At 39.8% G+C, this 21355-nt stretch overlaps 1 protein-coding gene across 1 annotated transcript; it reads right to left on the bottom strand.

The window, feature by feature from the left end:
- Positions 1–9160: 9160 nt before the first annotated feature.
- LOC5572189 (RNA 3'-terminal phosphate cyclase) lies at positions 9161–21098 on the bottom strand. Its single transcript, XM_001653797.2, has 5 exons — positions 20918–21098; positions 20289–20858; positions 20106–20227; positions 9377–9635; positions 9161–9311 (listed from the first exon to the last, which is right to left on the bottom strand). The coding sequence occupies exons 1-5, from the start codon at positions 20957–20959 to the stop codon at positions 9225–9227; spliced, it is 1080 nt and encodes a 359-aa protein (XP_001653847.2). The 5' UTR covers positions 20960–21098; the 3' UTR covers positions 9161–9224.
- Positions 21099–21355: the final 257 nt, after the last annotated feature.

Raw genomic sequence — 21355 nt, 5'->3', positions numbered from 1 at the left:
AAGCATAGAAACTTGAAATTCATACGTTGTTTGTTTTTCGATTCTCTCAAATTACAAAAACCAACTCTACGAAGCATAAAATCATACCAAGAGTTTATCAGTTTGGACCACCCGAAATAATTGAAAAGCTCCACAGTGCGATGTGTCGGGATGCGTCGGGACGCGTCTATCGTGTGTGCACAATCATCGCGATCGTTGAGCGCAGTGATGTCAGAGTTGCTATCTGTAAAATCATAGCATTTAATGTGAATTGATCACAAAAATCATTAAAATTTTATTAAATCAGTGATCTCGTGATGGAAAACTATTTGCAAAATGATAAGTTTTTATGATATGCAGCAAATGTTCCGAAAACAAGCATATAACAATTGCTAGAAAAAATCTGTCATCAATCACCTGGCAACACCGTCATCCCTTGCAAACATAAACCGTACCGATGCATAACAAAAATATGCGATAAAACCAATTAAAAACAGAGAAATTTCGTTGCCCTTCATTAAATTGTAATGTTTTCTTTTGATATGTACGATTGAAGAGTTGATTTTGATTTCCAATACTCGTCAATCTACTAAATTTCCCATGTGTTTACATAAAAATATGCTTAACACAAATGTTATATTTTTGTTTGTTTGTTTTGAAATAATACATGGAAAGGCGACACTACTACTATTACATCAATGATGATTCTAATGATTCTTTGACTTACACGCCGCTTCACCTTAATGATTTTGGAAGAATCCATTTTGTGATGACGCACCAAAAGGCCTTAAGCTATAACATTTGAATTTTACTACCTGTGCACAGCTGTGGGAACTTATGAATGCTGACGGCCCTTCTTACAGAAAACGAACATATAATGATAGCTGTGTGGTATCAACTAAACATTTGTCAAATACACCGCTATTTAGCGGTTGAACGTTGTGCTTAACACTACAAATGGTAGAAGACAAATAGTATAAGATGCGAAAAATATGTTTTACGTCAACTTTTATGTTTTGAGCGAGTTATCAAATGTTGAACGCCAAAGTGATCCGTCACTGTGGGTGATCCGTAACTGTGTGGGCATGGTATGTTATTGGCTGTTAGGAAACAGAACAGCTCGTCTTCTTTACCATTCAAAGAACGAGCATTCTAATTTAAAATATTTATAAAAAATTTGGATCCATTAGAAAAACGTAATCCGATAACAATTTTATTAGTAAATTTTACACCAACCAGCCATTGTGGTAGTTTTGAACATTGCATCAATCATTTCAATCAGTTGGTCAGTTAAAAAATCAAAATCAGGGGGCAGAGGTTTTCCATATGATTTGAAAAAAATCGAACGATTATCAGGAAGACAATTTGAAGGGGAGGAGCTGAAAATTAGTTTATGGCTGCCCCCACAAGTTGCGCATACAAACTGTTGGTATCCTTCACAAAACAGACGTCCTAAGCGTGAGAAGAACCTCTGCAAATTTAGCATCCATGCGGCAATATTTTGTATCATGACCCCACTTTTGACACCGACGGCACTGAGTGGGGTTCTCGAAATTTCCTCCAGGTTTCTGGAATTGCTCCCATGTCACACGGATATCGAAAAAAAGTCTAGCTTTTTCTAAAGCTTTAATATTATTTAGAGCACATTTGTTAAAGTAAACTAAATAATATTCTTGAGAAAGCCCTTTCCGAACAATGGCAGATTGGTTAACTTTCTCATAATGATTACTTGGACTGGGGAAAATCCACGTAAATCATTTATTCCATTTTTGATCTCTTCAGGTGATTTATAGTCACTTGAGAGACCTTTCAACACGACTTTGAACAAACGTTCAGTTTTGTCGTCATAAGTAAAAAATTTGTGCTTCTTCTCTTCAAGATGTTTGAGAAGAAGTTCGCGATCTTTAAGAGTTTCGGGCAAAACGCGACAATCTCCTTTCTTTGCGGTTTGGAAGGAGACCTTGATTCCCCTGAAGGAGTTCAAGATCTCCTGCCTAAATCCCCCAAATTCGGAACAACTGATCACGATAGGCGGCAGTCTTTGCTTCCTCACTTGAATCGAAGAGCCTGGGCTAAAGACTGCTTCGATTTTTCGGAAAATTTGTCTAGAGCATCGAACTCATTGCTCATTTCGATGCAATTATCAACGTTATCCATTTTACCCTTGGAAGAAAGTTCGAATTCCGGAAAAACGTCCTTTCTTCCATTCTTGCCACGTTTAGTGACAGTTTTAAATCCCACTTTTTTGGAAGGAAGTTGTGAATTCAGAGATTCACCCTTCCTTTTGTTTGTAGTTGCAACCATGTTTACTAAACATTGTTTAGTGAACAAACGAAAGAAAACAAGAGCTCCTAAGATGTGTTTCCCAAGACGGTGTCCAACAAGGATCGTAAAGGGATCAATAGTAGAAAAAATAGTAAGGTACCGTAGGGCAAGTGGGTAACGGAATTCGCATGGTTGAGATTCTTCAAATTCCAGAGACTTTAAATTGAAACTGATGTATATTTTTTGCTTGACTCCCACCAAACATAAGCAGTATGCTGAAATTGATTTTTCTGTAAAATAAAAATATACAGAAAAAGTTTTTGAAAAATGTTTCCTTACTTTTCACATGCCTCACGAATGGGGCAAGTGAAAAGTTTATCGTTTTGAACAATAAATTCAAAAACGATCAGTTATATTTACGATTTCTATTACCTTTAACATTTGTTAAGGCGTCCCAATGAACACTAACATAAGTAACATGTAAACAAAGAAAATTGTATTCTTTTTACTTGAATTTTCATTTCCAATGTTAGTTATGCTTATATCATGGGACAGCAATTGCATTTCTGCTCTGTAGAATTTCCACCTTTCGTTATTTGTTTTTAAGAAAATCGGATATGACGTCGGGTTGCTCTTCAGGAGAAATCAAAAGGAATCCTTCAATAAAGTATTTAGAAACTTTTTTATATGGATAGACCTTGCCCCATTTTTATGTTTGAACTAGCTTGACAAAGACATTCCACGAGATTTCCGATTTTCTTTTATATTGGAACTTTTTAATCAACGTCTTCCTTTTAATCGGCTAACCGAAGTAAACATATTAATATCGTAATGTTTGGTAATCTTTTTTTAGAGAAGTTCCATTATTTGACCATGATAATAGCTTTTAACGCTTTGAGTATAGAGTTTCTAGAGTTATCAGTACGTTCTGTAGTTCTATAATAATTACGAACATTGTATACATATAGCTACCTAAAGATAAAACACAAATTCAATATGTAATGAGAAACAGTTGAACTGTTGAACTGAAAAGTTGACAATGTTTCAAAAAAGGTATTATTTTAGGTCCACGTCGAATAAATTCTAAAACTTTTTTATTGCGGTTTAAAACTGTCAGAGGAGACAACTTAAAAGTGATACAGAAAATTATTTTCCGCAACTTTTTTCCACTGAAAATATTAACATAAGATTTGTACGCCACCAACTTGTTACGGAGTGATAGTTGACAGGTTAACAATCTTTCGCTCTATTATGCAATAATGGCTGAAAATCTCAGAAATCTCTTACCTATCGTAATGTCCTGAATGGCCCCAAAGGTCTACGCATGAATTTAAAACGTTGATTCATATATTCGGTAAAATATACTAATTATTTTCACTTACCCCATTTACCTACTTACTCCACGGTACCTTATTGAAAAGTACTGTTTTAGTAGCACTGAAAAGTACTCCTCCCCCCATGGTAAGATGAAAATTGAAAATAATTTGTATGACGCGTAACAAATTTCAACAAACCCCCTCTCCCTATAACCCATTACGTAATAATGGACATTCCCTAAGAACATTTGGCGGTTTTGTCAACCGTGCGATTAAAAAACTCTGGGGAGAACTGAACAGAACTAGAAACATTAAATTCACACAGAATCAAGTGGGCATGATGGGTAAAAGATCATTGAATATCTAAAACTTTCACACGCGTCGGCGAGAACTGAATGCTTGAACATTTTTCCTATCACGGTATTTGGAGTGTTGAACATGATTATCGAGTAGAGATATGAGTAACGATTAAAATAGAAAAGATTGAAATTACACTTCCCTTTGAGTAAACCTACATGATTCACGCATGTATAGAATATATAATTGACATATGTAGTTACTAGCATAGTTACTAACATTCAGAACACTTTCGAAATTGGTGTGATTCTCGTTTACTTGAGAAAAGACAAAAGCCCGGGGATTGTATTTTGTTTTGCGTGTTGCTTTATGTTGCAATTTAACAGTTTTAAAATTGCGTTTGACTGAATTAACATACCTTCAAAGATCAATGATAGGTTAGGTAACCTTCAACTTCGACGATTCCGTTTTTGAGATGAAGGTGTGCTTCGTCCAGCTCTTCTGCGTCAATGTTTCGTTTCGAAGTCAAAATTGATGTTATACGGCGGTGAGTTAGGTGAACTTCGTATATTCGTTCATATTTTTTTAATTCCCTCTTCCCGCTCGGATGTAGGTGTATAGTAAAAGCATTTTCATTCAAATTCTAAAAATAACAACGGTTCATTGATACAAAAATCGTCCGTCAATCATTGCGGCGTGGGCGTGCTAACTTGTTTGTACACAACACATGGAACGGAGAGCGAGCGCGCTGACTGTGGTGGCCAATCCGACCGACAACGACTCGAATGCGATGCGATGGCGGAGGACCAGGATGACGTGGGCCCGGTTAACAAATGGCGAGAAACAGCTTTGGATAATCATGATGTGACGGCGAGGAGAGCATAATATTTTCGTTCATTTGGATTACGCTGAAGTAGTTAGTGTACCAAACCCGCAGTTGGAAGTGGTGCGGATTAATACACTCAGAATTATATTTCGCGATTAAATTTTGTTGTGTTCCTAGAATTGACTTTCATCGAATACCTATATCAAATCAAGCAAGATCATAAAAAAATAATGTTCATGGCATGGTATGGTATTAATTCAAATATTCAACTTAGGTTGTTTGAAACAAACTATGATTCAATATTACTACTTAAAAACAACAAGACATTTAAAAATCAAAAATAAACTAGTCTCGAATAACCATAACAGCGTTGCAGTTGAAATTACTATATTAGAGGGTTAATTTAAATACACAACGCCACTTGATTTGTGCAGACTAAATTTGCATTTATTTCAAACAATTTGTGCATTAAATTTTACCATGGCACCATTTCGACAGTAAAATTTACTATATCATGGTTAAAAACTTGCAGCAGGCCAGAATCGAACTGAGGATCTTGCGATTGTCAAACGCGAACGCTTACCGCTCGGCTATCGATGCGGTTGAAATAAGAGGGAACAAAACGCAAATCAAAAGCGTTCTTGATAGCTCAATCGGGATTGGAATAGTAAATTTAAAAACTTGTTTATGGTTCTCATTACTTCAATGCTTGTTTCAGTGTATCCCATACGTTAGCGAATTATGCGAAGGTTGGCTACATTTATCAATATATCTCACGAAATAGGTATATGAGCTTCAAATAACGTTGTGCTTCTTGAACTCAAGTTCTATTGATTCAAAATGTTCAGGAAATTGCAAATCGTCCAAAAATGTCGTGAATACCACGTCCCAACGCATCATCTTTTCATCGATTTTAAGGCGGCATACGATAGTATTGACCGCGTAGAGCTATGGAAAATCATGGACGAGAACAGCTTCCCCGGGAAGCTCACGAGACTGATGAGAGCGACGATGGAGGTGTGCAAAATTGTGTGAAGGTTTCAGACGAACATTCCAGTTCGTTTGGATCCCGCCGGGGACTACGACAAGGTGATGTTTCGTGCCTGTTGTTCAATATTGCGCTAGAAGCTGTTATGCGGAGAGCCGGGCTCAACCGCCGGGGTACGATTTTTACGAGATCCGGACAATTCGTTTGCTTCGCGGATGATATGGACATTGTCGGCCGAACATTTGATAATGTGGCAGACTTGTACACCCGCCTGAAACACGATGCAGCGAAAGTTGGACTGGTGGTGAATGCGTTCAAGACAAAGTACATGCTAGCTGGTGGGGCCGAGCGCGACAGGGCTCGCCTAGGCAGCAGTGTTACGATAGACGTTCGAGGTGGTCGACAAGCTGACGGCTGACAATAACGTTAGCCGTGAAATACGGAAGCGCATCATCAGTGGAAGTGGGGCCTACTACGGCCTCCACAAGAAGCTGCGGTCAAAAAAGATTCATACCCGCACCAAATGTATCATGTACAAAACGCTCATAAGGCCGGTAGTCCTCTACGAGCATGAAACGTGGGCGATGCTCAAGGAGGACTTGCAAGCACTTGGAGTCTTCGAACGTCGGGTGCTTAGGACGATCTTTGACGGTGTGCAGGAAAACGGTGTGTGGCGGCGAAGGATGAACCACGAGCTCGCCCAACTCTACGGCGAACCCAGTATCCAGAAGCTGGACGGATACGATGGGCAGGACATGTTGCAAGAATGCCGGACAGCAACCCTACAAAGATGGTGTTCGCTTCGGATCCGGTTGGTACAAGAAGGCGTGGAGTGCAGCGAGCTAGGTGGGCGGATCAAGTGCGTATCGATTTGGCGAGCATGGGGCAAAACCGAGGATGGAGAGATGCGGCCACGAACTGAGTTTTGTGGCGTGAAATTGTTGATTCAGTGCTATCTGTTTAGATGTTAACTAAATAAATGAACAATGAATTTGAATGTAACCATGGCTGAAGTAGTATTACTTTAAGGTGAAACAGTTTGGAATCAACTTCTAAGATTGCACTGAAATTTCAAAGGCACAAATCTCTCGAAGAAAGCATCCCACAACAGTGCACTTTTTATTTTGGCTTTGTGCTCTAGCAGAAAGCTTAAAATAAGAAGATCAGAAACGTTTGCCAACTATTTCTCCAGTTTTGTGCCTCCGAAAACGTGAGTAGGGGAAGAAGTCGGCCATTGTGCCGGCCATCTTTGGATTCCGAGATGTTTCACCTCAAATACTAGCCAACAAAACAAAATCTTTTGCAAATATGTTTTAAATGTCAGTGAGCGAAATTAGGAGTGCGCACAAGATATGGGTACTTTACGGTATGTCCGGAGAGAAAAAGGAATGTTAGTTAGATAGCTGTTGTAGAAAATCGGAGAATCTGCTGCATTTCCAACAGCTACCTTGGAAGTGGGAGTGTTTTGTTAGTGGGATGTATTTGACCGTATGGATACCAGTTCGTGACTGTGGTAAGCGGTTAAGCCGGTTCATTCAATTCTAGTATTATATAGAACTGGATATGTTTGATGTCATTATCCAGATAGAGAAATATAGCTTTTAGTAAGAAGGTTGTACATATGAGAAAGGGACAGGCTTGCGGTTGAATAGCCACTGGACTACCAACTCCATCAAGATATCATATAATACAATTATAATAAGAGTACTAGGAAGAAAAAAAATGATTCCATCAAGAACAAATTTGTCTGAATATATGATTCTGGTAAACATTAATTTTAATTGGTGATAAAGCATAGCATAGCATAGCATAGACTGACTGTACATGTCAATGGTTGCTACTCCGTGATTGGTCGGAACTGGTAACAATTGCACTACGATCCAAATGAATAAGGGATGGAAGTTTCCGCTTACTCTCGAAGTGCAATTTTAGCAGATCTAATATTATTGATTAATAACGGCGCCGGCCAAGTCCTTACAGTCAGTTGGGATGGGGAAGGATTGTTAGGGTGTAATGATTGTTGCTTCTAGAGACCGAGAATACCTCTGCATCTCCACAATCACCACGGGAAGGGTGTTTATTAGTGAGGGAGGAAAAGATCTGGGAGTCACATCTGGTCGGTGATGCGATCCATGGACAAGGGGGAAATATACGACTTATATTTAAAGCTAGTTTTGTATTTTTGTCTCGAGAAGTTTTTGGAAAAAATACGTCAACATCTATAATGTCGAACAATTCAAAAGACGTTTTTATTAATGACGAAAACTGAAAATTACATGTATATATTTTAAATTATATGAAACAGGAAAAATGCCGACACTTGTAGTGACGAACCATACATAGTTTGTTTGAAAATTACAAATGAGTATTACTGTGCATTTTGTCTCGATATGGTAGAAGTTTTAGAAAATACTTCAACATTCACAATGTCGAACAATTCAAAAGATAATTTTTAATAATGTCAAAAAGAGAAAAATATATGTACAGTCAACTTTCGCTCGTTGCACTAAAGCTGTAGCCCACCTAGTGAAAGACTTTCACTAATCGGGCTGAGTTTTGAGCTGTCAATTCATCTAGAACAAAAGAAAATCAGAGCTACCAACATTGACCAAATTCGTTTTATGTCAGAAAGTGACGCTTGTCTTCGTTTTAGATGGGCTATAGCCCACCTAACGGGAGCCCAATTAAAACGAAGTGCAATTAAACATAGTGCAACGAACGAAATTCGACTGTATATTGAAATTGTATAAGAAAAAAGCATAATGCCGACACATATAGTGACGAACCATACAAAGTTTGTTTTAATATTACATAAAAGTTACGCTTTCAAGAAAAAATGTGTTATCATAAACATGAAACGAACTCACCAGTTGGTAATCCATTCTCGGCAGAACACAAAACTGACACTGACAGCAAAACTTCTTGGCGTCCCGAAAACAAACCGTCTTGCTTGGGCCTTCCCAAATACCTACCCAGCAAGACGCTCCAAAACAGGGAAAAAATGATTCTCCGGCGACGAAAACACGCACGAAACCGTGAGCAAAATCTATCGGACGACGCAAAACCGAACTGTCCTGCTTGGGCTTCACGAAGCACTACCCAGCTAGACACTCCAAAACAGGGGATAATAAATTCTCCGGCAACGAAAACACGCGCGAAATCGTCAGCAAAATCTATCGAACGCCGCAAAACCGAACTGTCCTGCTTGGGCTTCACGAAGCACTACCCAGCTAGACGCTCCAAAACAGGGGAAAACAATTCTCCGGCAACGAAAACACGCGCGAAATTGTCAGCAAAATCTATCGGAGGACGCAAAACCGAACTGTCCTGCTTGGGCTTCACGAAACACGACCCAGCTAGACGCTCCAAAACAGGGGAAAAAAATCTCCGGCAACAAAAACACGCGTGAAATTGTCAGCAAAATCTATCGGACGACGCAAAACCCATTAATTTTAATTGGTGATAAAAAATTAAAAACAAACCTTGATGTGCTAGATTGATCGAAAGAATCAAAATATATTTTGCAATTATGACTAGATTTTAGTTTCCTAGTTTATTGAACACTATGATTCTGGTATCCAATGCCATCGCACTCTATGATGACCCCTTCGTTCTCATGTTCTGTAACAGTGAACCTCGTCTGCAAGCATAAAATAGAACCTGATGCGCAATTTGAAACCAAATTAAACAATCGAATGTACAAACCATAGTCATCAACTCGGCCACGTGGATGGCAGTTTGGGTGTGAAGCGTAAGTGGCTCCGTTTTGATGCGACTTCGTCCATCCGCCAATGCCATCAGCACAATCATCATGTCTTGCACGTGCCTATCGACGCACGCTCGCAGTTTGTACGCAGTCTTTATAACGTTGGCGGCTTCTTCGCCTGTCCGGAAGGCGTCCTTATTGCGATTACCCAAAGCCGCACCTCCCATCACAACCCCAGTGGTAGTTTGAATGCCTAGTCTGGAATGAAAACATACATGTTCGGAATTATTAGCGCAAGAATAGAGATTATATTAAGAGCAACTAAAATAATATGTGCAATTCAAAATGGAAAAATAATACATTGATTTCAATAATTTGCTGTCTCTATTTCAAGCCTTTGATAGAGATTATTTGATATTTATTTATGTTTCTGGTTTTACAACAAATAAACTTGATAAAACCTCGCCAACAATATTACGCCAATTCACTCGGTTCATGGTCGCTTCTCTCCATTCTCTATGGTGAAATACGCTTTCCTGGTCCTGGTGCACCTGGTCAATCCATCTAGCTCCCCAGTGAACCACGTATCGTATAAGAATGTGCGCCAAAAATCTCATATTCATACGTCAAAAATCAGAATTGCACGATATGTCAAATCAAAACGAATAAATGTTAACACAAACTGTATATAATTCTCCACTACGATTCATTGTCGACAAACTTTGTTGACAACAAACCATGCCGTAAATAGTATAATCTAGAATCGCGTCAAGTTGTATTAACTGACAGATCATATATCAATGCAGACTAGCATCAAATGAACTCGCAATAACTTAGCAAAATTTGACACCCGAGGTTGGTATTTTCTGGTGGTGGGATTCAAAAAACAACAAAGCGTGTGTGCTGTATAGCAAACTTCCTTTCATGTTCGCAAATAATCACACCTTATTCATGGAGCGGTCTGTGGTGTGCTGGTATGGTACCGGGTTAGGGATTCAAAGGTCCGGTATTCGAGTCTCATTAGAAACTTTTTTTTTATTTTTATCGGAATTTTGTGGCATCATATTGCTGACCATGGAAAGTCTGAAAAAGTCGTGGGAAGTACGTATATGGCCTCCACTTTGGTGTGTATATAGCGTTTTCATGCATTTTATACGAGTAGTTTGATTCATATATAATGATGTATAGCAAAAAATATACCAACCAAAATGTTGACTGGGTCGCTGCGCCCCACGTTTTCTTGTACCGGCCGGATTCGTGGCGAACACAATATTTACAGGGCTGTTGCCCGACATTCTTGCGACTTGCCCTGCCAGCGTATACTTCCAGCTTTAGCCACATCCAGGATAATGGATTCGCAGTCGAGTTTAGCGAACTCGTAGTTCATTCGTCGCCGCCACACACCGTTCTCCTCCGCAGTTTCTTCTGGAGCCCATAGTAGGCACGACTTCCACTGATGATGCACCTTAGTATCTCCCGACTAATATTGTTGTCAGCCGTCAGCAAGGATCTGAGGAAGACGAACTCGTCCACCACCTCGAAGGTATCCCCGTCAATTGAGACACTGCTTCCTAGGTGGACCCTGTTGCACTCAGTTCCCCCTACCAGGATGTACTTTGTTTTCGACGCATTTACCATTAGCCCGAATCTTGTTGCTTCACGTTTCAGGCGGGTGAACAATTCTGTCACAGTTTAAAATTTTCTCCCAATAATATCCATGTCGTCTGCGAAGCAAACAAATTGTCCGGATCTCGAGAAAAACGTGCCTCGACTGTTAAGTCCAGCTCTCCGCATGACACCTTCAAGCGCAATATTGAACAATGGACCTATGCACGGGTTCACTATTTGACGTTTGAGCGGTGCCGTGTTATTTACGTGACCATAGCTACGAGTGAATTCGGCACCGCTTACACGTCAAATTCGTGAACTCGTGCATCGGTCCATAGGCACGAAAGTTCGTCACCCTGTCGCAGTGGCGTAGCTAGGCTTTTGGGGGCCCGGTGCGGAGATAGATTCGGGGGCCCCTCAAATAGAGGTTTGCAAAATATGCCTTATTAGCTTACACATACCCACATATTTTTGTCAAAAACGTTTAATATTAAAAAAAAACGTGTTTTAAAGGTCAAAATATGTTCTGCTAGTAAAATTTAATCCATACGAGGACTTAGCCAAGAAGTTCGTCAGGAAGTAGTTTTTGATGTTATGTCTGTTTTTGATGTTATGGAAGTAGTTTTTGAATATATCTATGAAGCAATTGCTGCATAAGTTCCTATAAATTTATGTTTAAAAGGATGTTTGAAGGAATTCTTGGATAACTTTCTGTTACCTAGACGAGCGCTTTGAAGGCTCGTGGAAAAATATCGCAATTCATTGGAAAAAAGGCGATGGACCGGCTCTATTTGAGTATTGCGCAAATAATTGATTTTTTTGTGGTTTTTGATGCAGATCTAGGAGGCAATCAAGATGAAATGTTTGATGTTATTATTGATATTATTTTATGAAGAATCCCAGCGAAACTCATCCTGAGATAAAATTTTGGAATATACCTTGAAAATACATGCAGGAAATCTTCTGAAGTAAAAATATTTTCTTGAACTCTGTCAAAATTCCAGAAATGTATGCATTGTTTTTTTTTTTTTTTGCGAAACTCCTTATAACAGAAGTCTTGTAAGAATATATAACAAAAATCTAGAAGAAACTGGTTGAATCGCTTAGAAGTTTCTGGGAAAATTACTGCTTTTATCACTTGAAGAACTCATTGTAGGAATAGGGCCGGATTAACAAATGTGGGTGCCCAGGGACCAGAGTCTTGTGGGGGCCTTTAAAAAAAAACATTTCCTATAGTATATTTGATTGATTAAAGTTTTGATGATAATTGGTAGAACGAGATAAAAATGGGGAATATAGCACGGAAATCTCGTATTACCTTAATGTTTTAGAAAAAGTTGTAATTACCAGAAGTTACACGTATAAAAATCTGATCCCAAATCATGATTTACAAATCATGAAATTCATAAGTTGCTTAGGTCATAATATCAGGATCACAAATCATGGTTCCTGGAGTCATAATCATGATTCTTCATAAGCGTAACATCCAGTGCGAAAACACCAAGCGGCGCACTTTGCTTCAACTTATTCGTATCGATCACTCTTAATTTAAGATGACGAAGAGGTTGAGTGGTAGAGTAGGTGGCTTACAATCGGAAGGTTATTGGCTCGAATCTCAGTGTATGCTATTTTTTTTATTTTTTTATTTTGTCGATCATACACGGATGCGCGACTTAGCTTTTTTGGCATTTGAATCATGGTTCCGAGCAATCATCAATAAAATCCTTATGCGTGTGTTGCGTTACGGCAATCTGACTCATGATATCATGAGTCCAAATCATAGTGTATTTTCATTAGATAAAAACACACTGGAATCATGATAACATGAGTCATAATCTTGTTTTTGGATTCTGATTTCTACCCGTGTAGTTTTGAACTGCTTTGAACCTTCCATAAGCGCGAGTAGAGATCAATGGGTACACTAAACCTACCTTTGAGGAAAAACGGTTTTGAAATTTTTCAGCCATAGCCACTCCGTACAAATTGTATGAGAGCCAAGAAGCAAACCAATCTTCTATAAATTATGTCTTTTTCAAACTGGAAAATGATTTAAAAATTCCATTGGAAAGCATGGAAACAGTACAATATGTTAGTGCACCCAACTTAAAATCTACTAAAGTGTCTTTTTCTTTTCAATTATAATTCAATATAACTAAATTTGAAACATATCAAATTTATGTTGGATTTCCTTACCTTTCGACGTATTTATTCTGTACAAAACAAAAAATATGTACACCGCATTTTTTTTTTATTTTTCAATTTCGATTATGTTTAGATTTGTGTAAAAGAATACCAAACCAAAAACTTTTAGAAAAAAAAAAACAAAAACTGAAGCTCTCAAATCGAAAACAGTAGGTTAAATATGCTGCACGCTTTAGAAAACCCTAAAAATCATTTGAATTTAAAGCTAAAGTTAGAACGATTTTATCGGTTTGTAATAATTCTTAAATGTTCAATAATAATTATTTTAGACGCATTTTGTGGAAGGGGGGGCATGGCTCCCTTGGACCCCCCGTAAATACGGCCCTGAATGAATCCATGAAGAGCTCCCTGGGAAAAATGAGGGACATATCTAAAAGAATTCCCAATTATCTGAAGAATTCAAACTTCTAATATAAATACCATAGCATAGCATAGCATAGCATAGCATAGACTGACTGTACATGTCAATGGTTGCTACTCCGTGATTGATCGGAGCTGGTAATAATTGCACTGCGATCCAAATGAATAAGGGATGGGAGTTTCCGCTTACTCTCGGAGTGCAATTTTAGCAGCTCTAATATTATTGATCAATAACGGCGCCGGCCAAGTCCTTACAGTCAGTTGGGACGGGGAAGGAATGTTAAGGTGTACTGATTGTTGCTTCTAGAGACCGAGAATACCTCTGCATCTCCACAATCACCACGGGAAGGGTGTTTATTAGTGGAGAAGGAAAAGATCTGGGAGTCACCTTTGGTCGGTGATGCGATCCATGGATAAGGAGGAAACATACGGTTTATACTTAAAGCTAGTTTTTAGTTTTGTCTCAAAAAGTTTTTGGTAGAAGATTTGAAATAAACGTCAACATCTGTAATGTCGAACCATTCAAAAGAAGTTTTTATTAATGGCGAAAAAAAAATATATATATGCGTATGTTTTAAATCATATGAAACATACATAGTTTGTTTGAAAATTACATAAAAGTATTACTGAACATTTATGCCTCAAGAAGAAAAGTTTTTGGTAGAAGTTTCAAAATAAACGTCGACATTCATAATGCCGAACAATTCAAAAAATATTTTAAGTAATGTCAAAAAATTTCTATGTTTACTAGAATTGTATAAAACAGGCATAATGCCGACACTTAAAGTGACGAACCATACAAAGTTTGATTGAATATTACAAAAAAATAACGTTTACATGAAAAAATGTGTTATCATAAGCATGAAACGAGCTCACCAGTTGGTAATCCATCCTCGACTGAACACTCGCACCCACACAGCGTGACCAGCAAAACTTCTCGGCGCCTCGAAAACGAACCGTCTTGCTTGGGCTTTCCAACACACGCGAACCGAAAACCAAACTCCCGGCGTCCCAAAAACGAAGCGTCTTGTTTGGGCTTTCCAAAACACTGCCCAGCACAACACGCGAAACGAAAACCAAACTCCCGGCGTCCCGAAATCAAAGCGTCTTGTTTGGGCTTTTCAGAACACTGCCCAGCAAAACCCGCGAAACGAAAACCAAACTCCCGGCGTCTCGAAAACGAAGCGTCTTGTTTGGGCTTTTCAGAACACTGCCCAGCAAAACCCGCGAAACGAAAACCAAACTCCCGGCGTCCCGAAATCAAAGCGTCTTGTTTGGGCTTTCCAAAACAATCTTGATGAATACTAGATACTCCGTTGCCAAGAATGTAACAAACAAACAGATGCCATTTTGCGCTCATAATTTGTTTTGAATCCCAAAACTTTGGTCCAGTAACCTTCGATGTTGGTCACATCGACCCACGGAGAGAAAATTGGGAACGAAAAATCAACAGGAACACATCGAGATATGTCTCAAACTTCTAATATAAATACCAGAAGAAAAATCATCAAATAAATTTCAGAAGATATATTTGAAATAAATAAAACAAAGAATCCCTGAAGCTAGTGGCAAAGGAATACTTAGGGAAAACATGGGATTTCTTGGCCAACGGTACGCCAAAAAATCTATCAAATGGTTTTCAGAGGGCTCCTCAATGGAATTTGTGGTTAAAACCTTGATAAATTCCTAGAATGATTTCTGTAGGAGTTCTTGAATAAACCTTGAGAAAATTCGGGTATACATTTTTGTATTTCCTGTGGCAATTTCAGTGAAAATCACTTAATGAATTTACAATCACATAGGAACGCCAGATAGATTATTGCTAGCAATATTATAGTGAATTTCTTTCAAAAAATATTAGGAAAATCCTACTGGCATTGCTTAGAATATTCTGTACAGTTTCTAATGAAAGCGCCGGAAAAAGTTCCCTGGATTTATTGCTTATGTTTATTCCGAAGAAATAAAGAATTTCTGCAAAAAATCCTGACAGAATTCTAAAATGAATAATTGGAAATATTTTCTCGTTTTTATCAACGTTATCTTAAAGGAATCTCTGGATACGTTTAATAAAAAATAATAATAATAAATCCATGGCATAACTTAATATAAATTACCAGGAGAAATGCTCTAAGAAATGCCCTGATGAGTTATTCAAGGTCACTTGAGAATAAGTTTGGATGATTTTTGGTAGGTATTTTTGGATGATTTAAAAAATAAAATTTGAAAAATGTAGATATACATTCAAAGTTTAAAAAATAAATAAATTTAAATTTGTAAAATTAACTTTTTGTGTTTTATCTGTTTTACTCAAGTTTGTGCTTTTAATATTTTTTCGCTCAGTCCGTAGTGGTCTTGGATTTAAAAGAAAATTAATATTTGCATCTGCCTAAATAGTCGACCTGAAGTCGTAAGCTTACTCATTTTACAAAATTCATGCTTTTGAGAATATCTCAAACATTGAAATTTGAACAAAATGTACACCTTTAGCATTTAACTCATGTATATACTATTGAGAAGGTATCTGTCAAATTTCTAAAATGAGTGACAATGAGAATGGTTAATATCGTAAGAAAATATTTCACCAAAATTTCACCAATGTTCCAGATTTCTGGAGGCCCACAAACTTGGGTAGATTTGATTGGAAATCAGAATTCATGAAGTATTATATAAATATAAATAATTATGAATTCAAAGCCGTAATTATACTCAACATCTTCAACATAGGTATTTGAGCCTACTTAAGTATCTACATCAGGGCCCCGTTTAGCTATTAGAAGACTCGTATTAGAAGACTCGTGCTATCGGTTGAACTACAACAAGGGAAATAACTTACAATGCAAATATTCGTGGAAGTCCCTAAAATGTGGGATAGATTTAGGATGGGCTGAGGGCCCCGGTAGGACCGTGACTGTGGACCCCACATTTTAGGGGCCCCCAGTCACCCCGGAGCCCTCAGCCCACTCACTCTAAATCTATCTCTAAAATATTAAAAGTCAGGGATAATTAAGGGGCCCCTGAACATCGCAGATCCAAGTCTGCTTGTCATGCTTATTTTTTGGATTTTATAAATTGCCAGTTTCTCAAAGCTATGTCGAACTTTTAATGCTATAAGATATCCGTACTGCAATTTTGGGGCCCCTAGAAGCTCGGGGCCCGGTGCGGACCGCACCCACCGCACCCCCTTAGCTACGCTACTGCCCTGTCGTAGTCCCCGCCGAGACTCAAACGACCTGGAGTGTTCGCTCGAGATCTTCGCGCAGTTTTGCACACCGTCCATCGTTGCTCTAATCACAATCTTGTGAGCTTCCCGGGAGAGCTGTTCTCGTCCATGATCTTCCATAGCTCTACACGGTCAATACTATCGTAGGCCGCCTTGAAATCGATGAACAAATGGTGCGTAAGGACCTGGTACTCACGGCATTTCTGGAGGATTTGCCGCACGGAAAAGATCTGGTCCGTTTTCGAGCGGCCTTCGATGAAATCTGCTTGATAACTTCCCACGAACTCCTTTACTTCAGGTGACAGACGATGGGCGATGATCTGGGATAATACTTTGTAGGCCGCATTTAGAATGATGATCGCTCGAAAGTTCTCACAATCTAACTTGTCACTTTCTTGTAGATGGGACATATTACCTTCCAGTTCTCATTTAGCTGTTCTGTTTCCCAGATTGTGCCTATCAGCCGGTGTAAAAAAGGCCAGCCTCTCCGGGCCCATCTTTATGAGTTCAGCATTCTTGAGCTGGTGAATGGCATCATTGACCTCCCTCAAAGTTGGGGCTGGTGGGTTTCCAACGCCCGCAGTACTAATGGCATTTCCTCCGTTGTCCCGTCCTTCATTGCCTGTGCTCTCAGCGCCATTCAGGTGTTCGTCGAAGTGCTGTTTCCACCTTTCGATGACCTCACGTTCGTCCTTCAAGATGCTCCCATCCTTATCCCTGCACATCACGGCTCGCGGCACGAAGCCGTTGCGGGATGCGTTGAGCTTCTGATAGAACTTATGTGTTTCTTGAAACTAGCACAGCTGTTCCATCTCCGTGCACTCCGTCTCCTCCAGGTCACGTTTTTTTCTCCAAAGAGGCGGGTCAGCTTTTACCGTTAAGTGTAGAACTAGCCCTCGTGCGTTAAAATACACTCAAATAAAGATTTAAAAAAAAAAAAAAAAAGCTTTTACCGTTTCCGTCTATAATGTTCCACGTTCTGCTGGATCCCTTGCTGCAGTATGACCGCCCGCGCTGCATTCTTCTCCAGAGTCTGCCTACATTCCTCGTCGAACCAATCGTTCCGTCGACTCCGCCCACGTACCCGACGTCGCTCTCAGCTGCATTGTTGATGGCTGCTTTTGTTGTCCTCCAGCAGTTCTCAAGAGGGGCTTCATCCAGCTCACCCTCTTCCGGTAATGCAGCCTCGAGGTGCTGTGCGTACGCAGTTGCGACATCCGGTTGCTTAAGCCGCTCTAGGTCACACCAGGGTGGCCTTTGGTACTGTACGTTGATAACCACGGAGAGCTTTGGTCGCAGTTTAACCATCACCAGATAGTAATCGAAGTCGATGTTAGCGCCACGATAGGTCCTGCCGTCGATAATGTCGGTGAAGTGCCGTTCATCAATCAAAACGTGGTCGATTTGTGATTCTGTCTGCTGGTGCATCGGTATGGAAGGCTGTGCTGGAAGTAAGTGCTACGAATGGCCATATTCTTTTAGACGGCGAAATCAAATAGTCGTGAGCCGTTTTCGTTTGACAACCGGCGCTGATCTTTCCAATAGTCGGTCTGAATTTCTCCTCCTGGCCAACCTGAGCGTTTAGAACTCCTATGATGATTTTGACGTCGTGGCTTGGGCAGCTGTTGTACTCGCGTTCGAGCTGCGCGTAAAAAGCGTCTTTATCATCATCAATGCTTCCGGAGTGAGGGCTGTGCACGTTGAAGTTGAAGAACCAGCCTATGAGCCTCAACTTGCACATTCTCTCATTGATCGGGCACCACCCGATCACGCGCCTCTGCATATCATCCATCACTATACGTGTATATGCGTGTGCTCCCGATAAAGTTGAGAGATTTATAGTTCCACGTACCGAACCTCCAATCGCTAGTCCCTTTACGTCGCTGTGGCCTTCGCCGATTGTCCCGGTTCGCAATCTCTCGTTGATTATTCGTTGCTTGATTTTTTTACGGCTGGCTTGCAGGGCCTGACACCAACTCCCTAGGTTTCCGGAGGACCGTTCCCCCTAAATGTTCGGAGGGCCATAGTGCGCAGTTTAGCTTAGAGTCCTTCTCTGGCACTCGGACGATGATCAGCCGCCCCTGACATGGGGAACAGACGCTGTTGTGAGCCGCTCCTAACATGGAGTACAGATGCTCAAGGTTTGCTGAAGCAAAAGCTAAAGCAAACCCCCCCCCCCCCTTCCCTGTCAGGATACGACTAAAGTTCCCACCGGGGTTGGTTACCCGATCTTCCCCAAGGTTACTCGTACCCCGGCCAGTACCACGAGGAGGTAGGGATAGGAGTTGCTGGGCAAGAGGCTAAGGACCACACAAAGGGGTCTATTTTATTCCTGCAGGTACGCGAGGTACCAATGGTACGCCATGCCCAGCCATTTACCGTGCTAGTGAGTCCTAAATTAAAATTATGCGCACTTTCAAACAGCATAACAAGTTTTTGAGCTTTTTCGCAGTTAGTTAGTAATAGTTTGTTTAAATCTTTCAATGCCGGATTAGACTTCTGAGTTTTTTTTTTTTAATTTTAAGATATTATGTGTGGCGCGAAAAATTCTCGCGCCGACTATCTTAAAAAACGCTTGTAGATCGCCGCAGGTACTTCAAATCGTGTTGGTGTCTTCTGCGCAATCATGCCTTGGACAATCAAGAATAATCACGCAGAAAACACCAAAACGATTTGAAGTACCTGCAGTGATCTATACACATTTTTAGAAGTTTTCAAGATCGCCGTCGCAATAAATAATCGCGCAATGCACAGTAATTTCTAAAAGAGCTTAAGGTGAAACATCTCGGAATCCAAAGATGGCAGGCATAATGGCCGACTTGTGCCCCTACTCACGTTTTCAAAGGCACAAAACTAGAGAAATAGTTAGAAAACGTTTCTGATCTTCTTATTTTAAGCTTTCTGACAGTGCACAAAGCCAAAATAAAAAGTGCACGGTTGTTGGATGCTTTTTTCGCTTGATTTGAGCCTTTGAAGTTTTAGTGCAATCTTAGAAGTTGATTCCAAACTGTTTCACCTTAAGGTTCAAATGAGTCTTTTTCCTGATTGTGTTAAACATGTTTTGATTTATTTTTGCAGATCCTGCTATATAATTTTCATAGCAGGATCGCAAGTTCGTTGAAATCGCCTTACGTTTTCAAAACGGAGCAAGAGTTTAAGATCATCGTCTATAATCATGGATTCGAATTTCACTGCACATTTTTGTATAGCGATGCCCCTTGCTTCAATAATGAAATTTCGAGAGCATTGTCTATATCAAAATTTGCCTGCCAAAAATGTATGAATACCTAGTGTTTATCCCTTCCCTACAAAATGAATCATGTCCTAGTTCTACTTACATTATACCAGAACAGTTATCTGGGGCCATATCGACACTCTCTCGATACTCCTCAATGTCTATCTCATCCCGATAGATTCGCTTCAGCATATTCTTGGCTCCGTCAGCTAAATCTTTGGCAACCTAAAAATGTGAATAGGTGACGATTATTTTCTAGCCTTTGGAAATCAGTTATCCAATTTACCCTCATTGGAACAGCTCCGGCAACAAAGCTCCATCCGAAGCATCTGTTGATCGCCCCGAAATCCACTAAGGTTACCGGTTTCAAAGATCGAACCGGTTTTATATGAGCTACGCAGTGGCCACCGCCCTTCGGAAAGTAACCCCTTCGGAACAAATCGAAATCGAACGTTGCGCCAAACTTCTCCATGTTGGGCCGAAAGATTTCCGTCATAAAGTCAACCTGTGGGGCCATATCGACGTTGGTGCCCCCTTTGAGATCCAACGTTATCGCACCGGAACCGAATATGGCCACCGGTAGTGCAGCTTGCAACAGCAAGCTCACACTACCGGCCGTTTGCACGTGAGCTACAAACTTTCCCTGTCCAATGTCCCCCGGATGGAACTGAACTTCCATTGAGCCCAGCTCAAGCCCCTGGACCTGTGCATTGCATATCGCCCGCAGAAGCTCAATCCCTTTCATGTGCTGTGCCATTAGGCCAGGTTTCTTGCGACCTGCCCGGATGTTGAACACCCGGATCGGTTTTTTACACAATATGCTGAAACAGAGAGCCATTCGCAGAATTTGACCGCCCTATCAAAGAATCGTTCATGAATTAGATTCGTAATTAAAATGATCCATAATTAACTCACCCCTTCCAGCACGCTTCCGTCAATGTCCATTACTTTTGCCATACTTAACTACGGGATCGTAACCTTTATTTTAAATTATTGATGATAATGTTGCGAAATAGTTATTAAAATTGAAAACTGGCTACCGGTGATAAATGTAAATACTTTTTTTAGACATGTTTATTTGTAAACAATTACACCAGAAAGTGAGTTTTCGAAAATCACATCGTAATCTTCCAATATAAAATTGGTCAAAATTTAAGAATTTCAAATTCGCACCAAGCGAAAAATATATAAAAAAAAATATTGTGGATATTCTTGTATGCAGTCTCCGTATCATCCGGATCAAATGATAGATGTTAATCCTTATTAACGAATAAATGTAAGGGTAAATTTTACGTAATTTTGAAAACTCAAAATTAGCGTTTACCAGACAACTTTAATTGTGATGAAAATGCA

This window comes from Aedes aegypti, chromosome 2, assembly GCF_002204515.2.
Source record: "Aedes aegypti strain LVP_AGWG chromosome 2, AaegL5.0 Primary Assembly, whole genome shotgun sequence".
NCBI classification, from domain to species: Eukaryota; Metazoa; Arthropoda; class Insecta; order Diptera; family Culicidae; genus Aedes; species Aedes aegypti.
The sequence above is the reverse complement of the archived record's forward strand: the minus strand, read 5'-3'. Positions and strand labels throughout refer to the sequence as shown.

Excerpts from the sequence above, each read along its gene's own strand:
- LOC5572189 (XM_001653797.2), bottom strand. The coding sequence starts at position 20,959 with ATGGCAAAAGTAATGGACATTGACGGAAGCGTGCTGGAAGGG. Across the intron at positions 20,859-20,917 it reads ACGGAAGCGTGCTGGAAGGG|GGCGGTCAAATTCTGCGAAT; the intron begins GTGAGTTAATTA and ends ATTCTTTGATAG. Across the intron at positions 9,312-9,376 it reads TGGCCGAGTTGATGACTATG|ACGAGGTTCACTGTTACAGA; the intron begins GTTTGTACATTC and ends TTATGCTTGCAG.